This window comes from Peromyscus maniculatus, chromosome 19 (genome assembly GCF_049852395.1).
Source record: "Peromyscus maniculatus bairdii isolate BWxNUB_F1_BW_parent chromosome 19, HU_Pman_BW_mat_3.1, whole genome shotgun sequence".
Classification (NCBI taxonomy): domain Eukaryota; kingdom Metazoa; phylum Chordata; class Mammalia; order Rodentia; family Cricetidae; genus Peromyscus; species Peromyscus maniculatus.
The window spans coordinates 12,422,012-12,437,498 of NC_134870.1; the positions used below are offsets into that span (position 1 = coordinate 12,422,012).

At 40.3% G+C, this 15,487-nt stretch overlaps 1 protein-coding gene across 1 annotated transcript in view; it reads right to left on the reverse strand.

The window, feature by feature from the left end:
• Ccdc178 (coiled-coil domain containing 178) overlaps positions 1–15,487 on the reverse strand; it is a 348,053-nt gene that overhangs the window by 318,152 nt on the left and 14,414 nt on the right. The window contains exon 3 of the mRNA XM_042264107.2: positions 164–248. Coding sequence (XP_042120041.1) covers positions 164–224 — 61 coding nt within the window. The 5' untranslated portion in view covers positions 225–248. The remainder of the gene's footprint in view (positions 1–163; positions 249–15,487) is intronic.

Here is a 15,487-nt window from a genome sequence, read left to right on the forward strand (position 1 = left end):
TTCCCAAATCAGCAGGCCACTTTGTGCGATTTCTCTTTCCTCGTCACTGCAAGTTTTAGTTTTGTGAAGTCCCAACCTGTCTGTGCAGCTGCTGTCTTCTCTGAGTCACCAAGTTCTGCTGACCCATCGGTTTGCAAAGAAAAGCCATTCAAGAGGAAATCACCTGTATTGCTCTTGTCCATCATCCTTCCAGAATGAGCTGAATCTTTCTCATTTTCTGGCATGATATTGTGACAATATTTTAAAACCTAATTACAAAGAAAAATATTTTAATATTGTGAATCAAAATCAGTGAGTATTTTATTAGTAATCAGTTAGAAACATTGGTAGTGTTAGAATGAAATTATAATATTATAATGAACATATTATATAACTACAAAATTAATGCCAAATTATGTTAAAGTATAACGAATTGAATGAACTATCAAGGAGGTTATTCAATCCCTAGTCATCATCCCTAAACACATATTTACACAAGAAACACTACATGGATTCAACAAATTGTGTTTTTTGTATATAAATAAAATATCAGGAAGATATCAATGGAAGCTTGACATTTGGCACTGATAGAAGAGTAAAATTTGTCCATCAGAATGGCTAAAATAAAACACCAGCTTTTTAGCAGAGATGTAGAGAAACTGGATCACTGGTCATTGTTGCCAGATTGTAAAACATTACAGCTACTCTGGAAAATAGTTTTCAGTTCCCTTTAACATTAGCAGCAAAGAACTTATCAAATTGAATCAACAATTGTGCTCTTCAATGTTTACCCAAGAAAGAACATATTTTTACTAACACATGTACAAGAATAATTTTTTGTAGCTCTATCCCTAACATTTAAATCATGATTACTACCTAAAATACCCTTCAGTGCCAAAAATGGCATTGGAATACAATTCAAAAGAAAGAAAGTAGGTGGAACAGACTATTTAAACTATCATGTAGGCAAACATTTGGATGAACTGAAAATTAAAATGCTGAGTGGAAAAAATAAGACAGTCTCCAAAGGATACAATTGGTGTGCTTCTATTTGTATTCATGAAATAACAAGATTAGTAACAAAGAACAAATTAGGGTTGCTCAAGGCTAGAGATGAGTAACAGCTTCTATGAAGGAATGAGATGGTACAACCAAGGATGCTGACTGTGGTTGTGGTTACACAGAGCTACACATAAGATAAACATCATTAATGTACACACACACACACACACACACACACACACACACACACACACACACACACACTCTACCAGCATTGCTAATAAAATTTGAATACTCTGTTTTGTTTGTACCAATGTGAATTTGGTGGTGATACCTACTACACTAAAGTTATGATGTTAAGAAGACATTGAGGTGGTGATCCGTAAGAGGACACATCTTGTTTTGTATTTTTTGCAATTTTTTGTGAACATGTAATTATTTCAAAATGAAGTACTTATTATAAAGTCATAAAAGAAAAGACAAAAATTTTGATAACTCAAAAATTGTTTGTAAAAACAAAATGCGCACTAAATGACTCGTGTGAAAGGGGCTGGAGATGTAGCCCAAGTGGTGGAGTGATGGCCAAGTATGCATAAAGCTCAGGGTTCCAACCCTAGCACTGAATAACAAGTGAAATGGCACACCCCTGCACTCCTAGAACTTAGGAGATAAAGACAGAGGAGCAGGAGTTTAGGGTCATCCTCAGGTACAGAGCAAGTTTAAGACCAGCCTGGGATACATGCATCTCTACCTCAAAAAAGAAAAATACAGCTAATACATCACAATGAAATTTAGAAAACACTGGGCCCAATGATTTTCTCTGTGTGTGTGTGTGTGTGTGTATGTGTGTGTGTGTGTGTGTGTGTTCCAGGTACTCCTTACATCTAAGTTGGGGAAGACCAGGCTGAATGTTCACAGGCTGTGTGTATGTGTGTGCATGCGTGCATGCATGCATGTGTGTGTGTGTGTGAGTATGTGTGTGTATCTGTGAGTGTGTGTGTGTCTGTGTGTGTGTGAATGCGTGTGTGTGTGTGTGTGTATGTGTGTGTGTCTGTCTGTGTGTGTGTATGTGTGTGTATGTGTGTGTCTGTCTGTGTGTGTGTCTGTGTGTGTGTGTCTGTGTGTATGTGTGTCTGTGTGTGTATGTGTGTGTGTGTGTATGTGTGTGTGTCTGTCTGTCTGTGTGTGTCTGTGTGTGTGTGTCTGTGTGTATGTGTGTCTGTGTGTGTCTGTGTGTGTGTGTGTCTGTCTGTGTGTGTGTCTGTGTGTATGTGTGTCTGTGTGTGTATGTGTGTCTGTGTGTGTGTGTCTGTCTATGTATATGTGTCTGTGTGTGTGTGTGTGTCTGTGTGTGTGTGTGTCTGTGTGTGTATGTGTGTGTGTGTGTGTGTCTGTGTGTGTGTGTGTGCTTTAAAACACCGTCAGAAGTCCTCCTAGAGGAAGTGTCATCTTACCAAAATGAACTGAGATCTGGAAGAATTTCCCGTGCACAGTTAATGAAGTTTCACAATTCCTAAAGCAAGATTATGCTCAGAATGTCCCAGAAATGATATGGCAAGTAATTCTAGAACCAGTTCTAATGCAAAAGTATAAATTAGAAGCAACAAAAGGATCTATTGCAATTCACCTGACAATTTACCAAAAGCTTCCTATCACCCTGCCTGAACCCCTCAGGCTTTCTTTATTACAGAGCCAAGACAGCTTGCTAGCTTGCTAGGAAGCTGAAAATCTTACATCCTTCACAGTGCTTGATAAAACTTCTCTTTTATCCATTTTTTCACCCCTTAGTAGAGCTAAGATTTAAAACATACTGACGGTCATGATTCAAACAAAAAATGTGTAAAATATTCTAATGATATCTAACTCCCTATAGCATGTTGAGTACAGACAGTAATGAACACATAGCAATTTCAGATGGTCAATAATGACAGCAGGCAGAAAATGCAGTCCTAACCCTAGCCATAGTCAGATCTAGATCTCCACAGGAGTAGAATAAATAGACCATAGTTCTGATTATACTAATACCAAGGGTTTCTTCTACAGCTGTGGAGAGAAACCCGGTGTAGTGAAATCAAAACAAAGGAAAGACAAAACAAAGAAGCATAAAAGACCAGATTTACAGTGGAGAAAATGGGAGCTGGGGAGATGATTAGTTGGTAGAGTGCTTTCTGAGAAAGTATGAGGAACTGAGTTCAGATTCCTAGCACCCACTTAAACAGTAGAGAATAGTTAGAGAGATGACTTCCTGCTCTTCCATAGTACCAGAGTTCAGTTTCCAGTGTGCATATCAGGTCCCTGACATCCACCTGTAATTCTAGCTCTAGGGGATCTAATGTACTCTTCTGGCCTCCAAGAGTACTTCACTCAGAAAAACAAAAACAAAAACAAAAACAAAACCCACACTTAGGCCATCCCAGTGCTCCCATCTACACCAGAGGTGAGTATCTGGGGTCATAGCCAGGGAGCCCTGCCCCAGGTCCCATCCCTGGGCGCCACCCATTTCCGGGAAGACCTGCCCAACTTGGCCCCAGTTTCTGGCCATCAGGTGGGGGCCCCAGCAGGAAGGCTCCTCTTCTCCAAGACCCCGCCCCCCCACAGACCCTGCAATCTGCATGCCCTGCCCCCACACCCATCTGCCCAAGACCCCTGCCACTTCCTGAGACTTAGAGACCAACCCCCAGTTCCCATCTGGCCCAGAGCTCCCATCCTGACCAGAGGTGAGTGTCTGGGGTCATACCCAGGGAGGCCTGCCCCTAGGTCCCATCCTTGGCCCTCAGCCGTTCCTGGGGAAGACCGGTCCAACTTGGCCTTAGTTGCCGGCCATTAGGTGGGGCCTCCCACGGGAAGGTTCCCATTATCCAAGACACCCCCTAGCAGACTCTGCAATCTACATGCCCTGCCCCATACCCAACCGCTGAGACACCCACCACTTCCTGAGACTTAGTGACTAGCCCCCAGCTCCCATCTGGCCCAGAGCTCCCATCTGGCTCAGAGAAAGAGAGAGCTCTCACTGGACAAAGAGGCGTCATTGGACCAAGAGTAAACTCAGGAGACAGGGAATCTGCCAGCCCTGATTAGACCAAGAGTGGCTTTCTGAGAAGCAGAATCCACCACCTCTCATTGGACCAAGAGAGGCTTCCTGAAACGCCGAATCTGTCAGCTCTGACTGGACCAAGAGTGCTGATAACACCAAGAACTAGGAGATGGGCAGATGTCAAGGCAGAAGTACATACAACAAAATAAAGAGCAATACAGCATCACCAGAACCCAGCCCTCATCCAACAACAAGACCTGAACATCACAAAGTGGAAGAAGCAGAAGAAAGCAACCTTAAGAATAACATCATGAAAATGCTAGAGGCTTTTAAAGAAGAAATCAAAAATGAAATTGAGGAACAGATAAACAAAAAAAAGTGGAGGACATCAATAAAGAAAATGAAAAGTCAAACAAAAAATGGGAAGAACTTTATAAAAAACTAGAGGAAAAGACAAATAAAGCAGAAGGAAACAATAAATCCCTGAAAGAAAACCATGAAAAAGCGAAGAAACAGATGAGGGAAACAGTCCAAGATCTGAAAAGGGAAATAGAAACAATGAAGAAGACACAAACAGAGGGAATGCAGGAAATAGAAAATCTGAGTAAATGAACAGGAAACACAGATATAAGCATAACCAACAGAATACAAGAGATGGAAGAGAGGATCTCTGGTATAAAGGATACAATAGAGGAAATGGATTCGTCAGTAAAAGAAAATACCAATGCCAAAAAAATTATAACTCAAAATGTCCAAGAAATCTGGGATGCCATGAAAAGACCAAACCTACGAATAATAGGGATAGAGGAAGGAGAATACCAATTAAAAGGCAGAGAAAATATATTCAACAAGATCATAGAAGAAAACTTTGCCAACTTAAAGAAGGAAATGTCTACAAAGATATAAGAAGCTTATAGAACACCAAATAGACTAGACTCCCCAAAAAAGTCACCTTGCCACATAATAATTAAACAACTAAATGTACAGAATAAAGAAAGAATATTAAGAGCAGCAAATAAAGGCAAACCCATCAGAATAACACCCAATTTCTCAATAGAGACTTTGAAAGCCAGAAGGACATGGACAGATGTAATGCAGACATTAAAAGACCATGGATGTCAGCCTAGACTAATATACCCAGCAAAACTTTCAATCATCATAGATGGAGTAAACATGACATTCCAATACAAAGCCAGATTTAAACAATACTTATCCACAAACCTAGCCCTACAGAAAGCATTAGAAGGAAAATTCCAACCTAAGGAAGTCAGATACACCCATGAAAACACAGGCAATAGACAATGGCCACAGCCGTAAACCCCAAAGAAGAGAAGTACACACACACTACCACCAAAAAAAAAAAAAAAACCCAGAAATGAACAATCACTGGTCATTAATATCCCTTAATATCAATGGACTTAATTCACCTATAAAATGACACAGACTAACAGAATGGATACAAAAGCAGGACCCATCTTTCTGCTACATTCAAGAAACACACCATAAATTCAAAGACGGACACTATCTAAGAATAAAAGGCTTGGAAAGGTCTTTCTAATCAAATGGTCTTAAGAAGCAAGCAGTTGTAGCCATCATAATATCTAATAAAATATAATTCAAACTAAAATCAATCAAAAAAGATTAAGAAGGGTATTACATACTCATCACAGGAAAGATCCACCCCAGATGAGTTTCAGTTCTGAACATTTATGCCCCAAACACAAGGGCACTCACATATGTAAAAGAAACATTACTAAAGCTTAAGTCACATATAAAACCCCACACATTAATAGTGGGAGACTTCAACACCCCACTTTCACCACTGGACTGATCTGCCAAATCGAAATTTAACAGAGAAATAAAGGACCTAACAGATGTTATGACTCAAATGGACTTAATCGATATCTACAGAACATTCCATCCTAACAAAAAAGAATATACCTTCTTCTCAACACCCCATGGAACCTTCTCTAAAATCGACCACATACTTGGCCACAAAGCAAATCTCAACAGATACAAAACAATAGGAATAACCTTCTGCATTCTATCAGACCACCATGGTTTAAAAGTTAGATTTCATAAACTACAGAAAGACTACAATCTCATGGAAACTGAATAATGCTCAGTTGAATCACCAATGGTTTAAGGAAGAAATAAAGAAAGAAATTAAAGACTTCCTAGAGATCAATGAAAATGAATATACCACATACCCAAACTTATGGTCCACTATGAAAGCAGTGCTAAGAAAAAAATTCATAGCACTAAATGCCCACTAAAAGAATTTGGAGAAATCTCACACTAGTGACTTAACAGCACACCTGAAAGCTCTAGAACAAGAAGCAAAATCAACCAAGAAGAATAGACGCCAGGAAATAATCAAATTGAGAGCTGAAATCAATAAAATAGAAACAAAGAGGACAATACAAAAATATAAAGAAACAAAGAGTTGGTTCTTTGAGAAAATCAACAAGAGAGACAAGCCCTTATCCAAACTAACCAAAAGGCAGAGAGAGAACATTCAAATTAACAAAATCAGAAATGAAAAGGGAGACATAACAACTAACACTGAGTAAATCCAGAAAATCATCAGGTCATACTTAAAAAACCTCTACTCTACAAAACTGGAAAATCTAAAAGAAATGGACAATTTTCTGGATAGTCATCACATACCTAAGTTAAATCAAGACCAGATAAACTATTTAAATAGTCCAATAACTTCTAATGAAATAGAATCAGTCATTAAAAGTCTCCCAACCAAAAAAAGCCCAGGACCAGATGGTTTCAGCACAGAATTCTACCAGATCTTCAAAGAAGAGTTAATACCAATACTCTAAATTGTTCCACACAATAAAAACAGAAGGAACATTACCAAACTCCTTCTATGAGGCTACAATTACCCTCATTCCTAAGCCAAACAAAGATACAACAAAGAAAGAGAACTACAGACCGATCTCCCTCATGAACATTGATGCAAAAATTCTCAATAAAATACTGGCAAATAGACTCCAAGAACACATCAAAACAATTATCCATCATGATCAAGTAGGCTTCATCTCAGGGATGTAAGGGTGGTTCAACATACAAAAGTCCATCAATGTAATACACCATATAAACAAACTCAAAGAAAAAAATCATATGATTGTCTCACTAGACGCTGAAAAGGCATTTGACAAAATACAACACCCCTTCATGATAAAGGTCTTGGAGAGAGCAGGAATACAGGGAACATACCTAAACATAATAAAGGCAATTAACAGCAAGCCAACAGCCAACATCAAATTAAATGGATAGAAACTCAAAGCAATTCCACTAAAATCAGTAACAAGGCAAGGCTGTTCGCTCCCCCCATACATATTCAATACAGTACTTGAAGTTCTAGCCAGAGCAATAAGACAACATAAGGAGATCAAGGGATACAAATTGGAAAGGAAGAAGTTAAGCTTTTGCTATTTGCGGATGACATGATAGTATACTTGAGTGACCCCAAATATTCAACCAAAGAACTGATACAGCTTATAAACACCTTCAGCAACATAGCAGGATATAAGATCAACTCAAAAAAATCAGTAGCCCTCCTATATACAATTGACAAACAGGCTGAGAAGGAAATCAGAGACACATCACCCTTTACAATAGCCACAAATGATATAAAATACCTTGGGGTAACTCAAACTAAGCAAGTGAAGGATCTATATGACAAAAATTTTAAGTCCCTGAAAAAAGAAATTGAAGAAGATGTCAGAAAATGGAAAGCTCTCCTATGCTCATGGATAGGCATGATCAACATAGTAAAAATGGCAATCTTACCAAAAGCAATCTACAGATTCAATGCAATCGCCACCAAAATACCAACACAATTCTTTACAGACTCGGAAAGAACAACACTCAACTGCATGTGGAAAAACAAAAAACCCAGGATAGCCAAAAGAATCCTATACAATAAAACAACCTCTGGAGGCATCACAATCCCTGACCTCAAGCTCTACTACAGAGCTACAGTAATAAAAAGAGCTTCGTACTGGCATAAAAACCGATATGTGGACCAATGAAATCGAATTGAAGACCCTGACATTAATCTGCACACCTATGAATATATAATTTTTGACAAAGAAGCCAAAACTGTACAATGGAAAAAAAGAAGGCATCTTCAACAAATGGTACTGGCATAACTGGATGTCAACATGTAGAAGGCTGCAAATAGATCCATACCTGTCATCTGGTACAAAACTTAAGTCCAAGTGGATCAAAGACCTCAATAGATCCAGTTACTCTGAACCTGATAGAAGAGAAAGTAGGAAGCAGTCTTGAATGCATTGGCACAGGAGATCACTTCCTAAATATAACACCAGTAGCACAGACACTGACAGAAACAATCAATCTATGGGACCTCTTGAAACTGAGATGCAGTGGGTAGCCATTCCAGCTTTGATCTGGAAGTTCCAACCCTCATAGAGGCTTTGGTAACTGTTATGCCTACAAGGCGGGGCCAAGAGAGGACCCTGAAGACCGAAAATCTGGATGTACCAACTCTCTTGGTTCCTGGACCCTGGATGCTGGAGGTAGACCGAGCAGAGTTCTCCAGAGAACACCACCAGACTAAGCTATGTCTTTCCCAGATCCTGCAACTTCCCTGTCCCTTCATTTGTAAGTTACACCACTAAATAAACCTCCCTTTTAACTACGTGGAGTGGCCTTAATAATTTCATCAGTATCCGGCGCTCACGTGGGGCAAATTCCAAAGGCCTGGGTGGCTCCTGCCCTCAGCTTCCTCCCTGCCTGGTGGGCCCTTGAAACTGAAGGTTACCACCCGCAGAGTTCCCTAAAACCAGGAAAAACCTACATGGTTCCATTCCTGAAAAGGAGCTAATCCCGTCTCAGTTCCATAGCAAGTTTAGTACCTGGACCAGGGAAACCACTGTGAGTGGGGCGTTCCCCCTCCTCCCTGGGTGCCGGCTCCCTGCCCTAGCCCGAGGCTTCCACAGTTTCACCTAGTTAAAATAGACAGGGCACTGTCCCCTGTCCCTGGCAGGGCTTTGGAGCCGTGCCTGCTGGCAGACCTATTGTCTGTAGAGGCAGAAAGGGGCTTAGAGTGGCCTGGAACTCTCCATGCTCTGAAGCTCCAGGGGGTCACCGGAAAAACTGCCTACTGCCTGTGCTCACTCTGCGGACAGCCAAGGCATTCAAGAGGACCTGCTTTGGCGCTATACTGATGCCTCCTTCTGGCTGAAAAGAGCTACTACACCACCAGAACCGCGGAAAGGTAAGATAGGCAAAGCAGCATCTTATTTCAAATAAAAGTACTTGATAATTTTACACCTTAAAATTGACTAACAAATTTTGAGTAATTCTTGTAATATGGCCGACATTACCTCACAAGAATTTAAAAACCTTTTTGCCTGTATGATGAATGACATTTTCCTGGAAATATATGACCTTCCTCAGGCATATCTGGCCTGTACCATTTTGGCATTCATTGTAGTAATTCACACAGTGTTCAAACACTGGTTTAATAATAAGAAAAAGATGAGTCATTATTGGGACTAATACAGGCTTTAAAAGATAGCAATGAAGGCTTACAGAAAAAGATTCTCTTTCTGGAATCTGCCAACCAGGATTTATAGGCTTTCAAAGATAACAGTGAAGGCTCACATAAAAAGATTCTCTCTCTGGAATCTGCTAACCAGGATTTACAGGCTTTAAAAGACAGCAATGAAGGCTTGCAGGAAAAGATTCTTTCTCTGGAATCTGCTAACCAGGATTTATAGGCTTTCAAAGATAGTAATGAAGGCTTACAGAAAAAGATTCTTTCTCTGGAATCTGCTGATCATGATTTACAAAACAGGCTTGTACCCAAAATTGATTTTATTAATAATAAATATGAATATTTAATGGATAGAACACTAACTCTCCTGTGTGAAGTTGTGGCTACTCAGACACTATATAAGGAAGAAAGATTATCATTAATTGATAAGATAAGGTCCATGGAATCATGTGTTTCAGAAGAACATAAAAACTTCCATGATTCCATGAGAAATCTGGAATCCCTTGAAAGAGAGGAGGTTTACTCCCTAGAACAGACCCTAGGTGCTCGTTTGCAAGCCCTGGAGGAAACTCTCAATAAACATGACAAGGGACCTAATAAGCAGAAGGGCAAGACCATACAGGTTGTAACATCTCCAAATGGCTCTCATACAATGGCTTATCCTGTTATCACCCATGAGAAGCCAGCAGATGACACACACCCTGAGCCATAAATGACATATACATTACAACCAATTTCAACAAGGGACTTTAAAAATATAAAGGAAGCAGTAGTTACGTGTGGGATACGTAAGACAGATGTTAAATTCGTGGTCTACCTCACATAGAATCATTCCAGATGACTGGCATCAGTTAATTTCAGCTGTTCTAGAATATAGCCAGCAGTTACAACGGAAAAGCTAGTTGAGAGAAGAGGCAAAAAATTTAGAACAACAAGGTAATCTCAGAGGTTTTGTGATCTCCTGAGATCAAATACTTGGTGAGGGATGTTTCCCGGACAGGAATGTACAAGCCACTTATGATGAACATACAATATCCCTATGCCATACAGCAGCTCTAAATGCTTGGGAAAAATTGCAGAACCTGGAAAACCAACTGAGGTATACACAAAGATATTTCAGGGACCGCACGAACCCTTCACTGATTTTTTACAAAGGCTGAACACAGCTATAACAAGAGCTGTGTCAGATAAAGAATTAAGGAAAGTATAAACTGAGTCCTTGGCGTTCGACAATGCTAATGCAGGATGCAAAAGAATACTTACACCATTAAAGATCAGATCAGCTCCTTTGGAAGAATGGATTCAGTATACTAATGGTGTTGAGTCTCTTAACTACAGTAATGAGACTTGGATAGGAAAGACAAATCCCAGAGGTGAAAGAAGGCCCCTGTGTTACCAAATATTTAAAATGTGGTACACCAGGTCATGTAAGTAAAAACTGTACATGGGGTACTCCTAAAAGTAATACTCCTTCTAGAAATAGCCTAAACAGGAGACCTCCAACTACCTCCTGGATTATGTAGAAGATGTGGCAAAGGCTGACATTGGACCAGTGAGTGTAGATCAAAAATAGATATACGAGGCCACCCTTTACTGGCGGAAAAATGCCTCAGGGGGCCTCTTGCAGGCTTCCAAATCAATGGTATGAACATTCCCAGCCACTGAAGAGGAAATTCCTCTCCAGGACAACTGAATAAACCAATGCCTAATGTAAAAACAAATACTGCAATGGATGATAAAACAGCTCTGATAGATGAGTCACAGTTTACAAAGAACATAATAAAACAAATATTTGGCAGACTTCCATAAATGAACAAAGACCAAAGCTTAGAATTCGAATTAATGGCCTGGTTCTGGAGAGCCTGGTAGACACAGGTGTGAATGTGACTATAATTACTCCAAAATCATGGCATCCGAATTGACCTCTTCAAGAGGTAGATGTCCAACTTTTAGGAATTAGTACCCTATCTCAGATAAAACAGAATTTGAGATGGGTTGAATGCATAGGGCCAGAAGGACAGAGAGGAAGGTTAAAGCCATATGTAGTAAATGTAGCAGTAAATCTTTGGGGCCGAGATCTGTTACAACAGTGGAATACCCAGATTAAAATTCCTACACTCTCAGGAAAGGAATACAGACCAATGCATGTTTCTAGGAATAAAATCATAACATGCTATAAAAAAACAGTCACCAACCATTCAGGCTGTTCACAAACAGAGCACAACTGCTGCTGAACTCTCAGAAGTACCAACTGCCTTACCTTTAAAATGGCTAACTAATAAACCTTTCTGGGTTGGACAATGACCTTTAAAAAAAAGAGAAGCTTTTGTAGAGCAAAGGACATGGTCAACAAGACAAAGCGACAGCCTACAGAATGGGAAAAGATCTTCACCAACTCCACATCTGACAGAGGCCTGAGTATCCAGAATATATAAAGAACTCAAGAAATTAGACATCAAAATGCCCAACAGTCCAATTAAGAAATGAGCTATAGAGCTAAACAGAGAATTCTCAACAGAGGAAACTCAAATGGCTGAAAGACATTTAAGGAATTGCTCAACATCCCTAGTCATCAGGGAAATGCAAATCAAAATGACTCTGAGATACCACCTTACACCTGTCAGAATGGCTAAGATCAAAAACACTGAAGACACTTTATGCTGGAGAGGATGTGGAGCAAGGGGAACTCTCTCCCCACTGTTGGTGGGAATGCAAGTTTGTACAGACACTTTGGAAATCAATATGGTGCTTTCTTAGAAAATTGGGAATCAGTCTCCCCCAAGACCCAGCTATACCACTCTTGGGCATATTCCCAAGGAATGCTCAATCATACCACAAGGGCACATTCTCAGCTATGTTCATAGCAGCATTATTTATAATAGCCAGAACATGAAAACAACCTAGATGCCCTTCAACTGAAGAATGGATAAATAAAATGTGGTACATATACACAATGGAGTACTACTTAGCAGAGAAAAACAATGACATCATGAGGTTTGCAGGCAAATGGATGGATCTAGAAAAAAAAATCATTATGAGTGAGGTAACCCAGACTCAGAAAGACAAACGTGGTATATACTCCCTCATAGGAGGATACTAGATGTAAAACAAAGGATGACTAGACTGCTACTCAAAACTCCAGGGAGGCTACCTAGAAAACAGGACCCCAAGAAAGACACAGGGATCGCCCAATGACAGTGAAACGGATGAGGTCTGCATGAGCAAACTGGAGGTGGGGAGGGGTAATGGAGGACAAGGGTCAAGGAAAAGAGAGCTTACGGGAGCAGGAGATCCCAGCTGGATCAAGAACAGAGAGGGAGAACAAGAAAAAAGAGACCATGATAAATGAAGACCCCATGGGAATAGGAAGAAGCAAAGTGCTAGTGAGGTCCCCAGAAATCCACAAAGATACTTCCACAATAGACTACTGGCAATGGTCGAGAGAAAGCCTGAACTGACCTACTCTGGTGATCCAGATGGCCAAACACCCTAACTGTTGTGGTAGAAATCTCATCCAATGACTGATGGAAGTGGATGCACAGATCTACGGCCAGGCCCCAGGTGGGAGCTCCAGGAGTCCAATTGGCGAGAAAGAAGAGGGATTGTATGAGTGAGAAGTGTTGAGAACAAGATTGGAAAAAGCACAGGGACAAATAGCCAAACGAATGGAAACACATGAACTATGAACCAATAGCTGAGGAGTCCCCAACTGGATCAGGCCCTCTGGATAAGTGAGACAGTTGGTTAGCTCGAACTGTTTAGGAGGTCCCCCCAGGCAGTGGGACCGGGACCTGTCCTTAGTGCATGAGCTGGCTATTTGGAACCTGGGGCCTATGCTGGGATACTTGCTCAGCCTGGGTGAAGGGAGGAAGGGACTGGACCTGCCTCAACTGAATCTACCAGGCTGAGCTGAATCCCCAGGGGAGTCCTTGCCTTGAAGGAGATGGGAATGGGGGGATGGGCTGAGGGGAGGGCAGGGGCAAGGAGGAGGGAGGATAGGGGAATCTGTCACTGATATGTAAAATTAAATTAAATTATAAAATTTTTAAAGAAGTGATAAGATTAAAATCTCAAAAAAAACTTAGTCACATACATACATAGATGAAAAATATATTTAATGGTAAATGATGGGCTTGTGCTTATAACCCTAAAGCTCAGGAGTGGAGACAAGAGGATTCCAGGGATCACTGGGCAGGCAGTCTGCATCTTAGGATTATAGGTAGGTTCGGTGAGAGACCCCTGCCTCAAAATATATGGTGGAAAGTCTTAGAAGACAGATGCCTTTAATCCCTAGTCTCCATAAATGTAGACACAGGGGTTCACACCTGGGTTGTGATGTGCACATCCAACACACATACACACACATACACACACACACAAACACATACACACACACATACATACACATACACACACACACACACACACACACACACACACACACACACACACACACACACCATAATGAGCTCTACCACTTGTCCATGAAGGAGAAAATGGCAACATGAGTGCCCTCAGAATTAGACAGGCCTCAGCCACACATCTCAGTTGTTCGCATTTTCATTCTACATCGCAGTGTTTTGCATGTGTTAGAAAGTTTGGCTGCTGACATTTTGAGTTTTATGTTGGAGAGCTTTGGACTTCAAAAGTAGCTAACTTTCTCTGGTATGATTCCAGTTGCCCTCAGAGGATTGTAATTAGTCCTATTTGAGTCAGGTATCTAAAACCTGATCCAATCAAGAAACTGTTGCCAGGAAACTAGGATACTAGCTGAATTGTGCGTCTATTCTCAATCTCTGGCCACAGTGTTGGCAAGGATGAGGCTGCTGTCTACCAACAAGTACAGATGCTAGGGTTGGCAAGAAGAGAGAGGAGGAAGTTTGAGCTGCCATGTCTGTAGTCTGTGTTCAAAAAATGGCTGTCTGGGTGACTGCACCATAAGGAGGCATATTTTGGCAACCATGCAGAGATGACTCTGGTAAATTGATGTGTTTTTTTTTTTTAACAATGAACAAAGTTACATGGTAATGTAGGGGACATTAGATAACTAGAAACAGTGAAGAAGCTAAAAATCTTTATAAGGATGATACAGAAAGGGCTCATGAAGGATCTGAGATATTTGACTGCATCATCTTACCTACATGCACTTTCGTATTCTAGACTGTTGTCACTAATTCTCCTGCATCCTGTCACTGATGCACTTACTGAGTTTTAACATGCATCTTGTTTATAACATTGTTTGATGTTTCAATGGAATAAGGATGAATTACATAATCTGTGCCTTTAAATGCTATTTACCAGTCTCACTAGATTTTATACACATTTGCTAATAGCAAAAAAATTTTACACTGAGCTTAGAAGCTACAAAACCAGGAGACAAGACACAGTTACATAGTTATATAGCTGTCACTCTGTGCTTCTTCACTGCATATTTTACACTGTACCCTTGCCACTCACTGAAGCAAGCCATAGGTGCCAAGTCCACCATTGCTTTGTAGAGTCCTTTTGTTTCAACCGATGTCTCTCTGTCAGATTACCTCTCATGGTAAGACATCTGCCTTCTTCTCCCAGGACTTGAACAACTCAATAACACAGCTTTATACTGCATGTAATATACAGTCTTCTGAGTAAGTATGTCATTTGCATTATTCCCATTGCTTTGAAGAGCTGACAGGACTAAAACCATTTGTTTTCTATTTTTTCTTTCTCCCTCCCTCTCTGTTTCTCACTCACTCCCATTTTCTGTCATTAATGTTTAGCAGAATAAAAACTCAAGAATAATTGAATTGTGGTAAGAATAATAGAAATTTTCTGAAAACTTGAATTTATGTGTCAAAATTGAGTTAGTAATACAAAGAAAAATTAATGGAACATATGTATTTTTTATAAAGCTTAAAGACAAGACTTTCCTACTCTATGTTCCAGATACA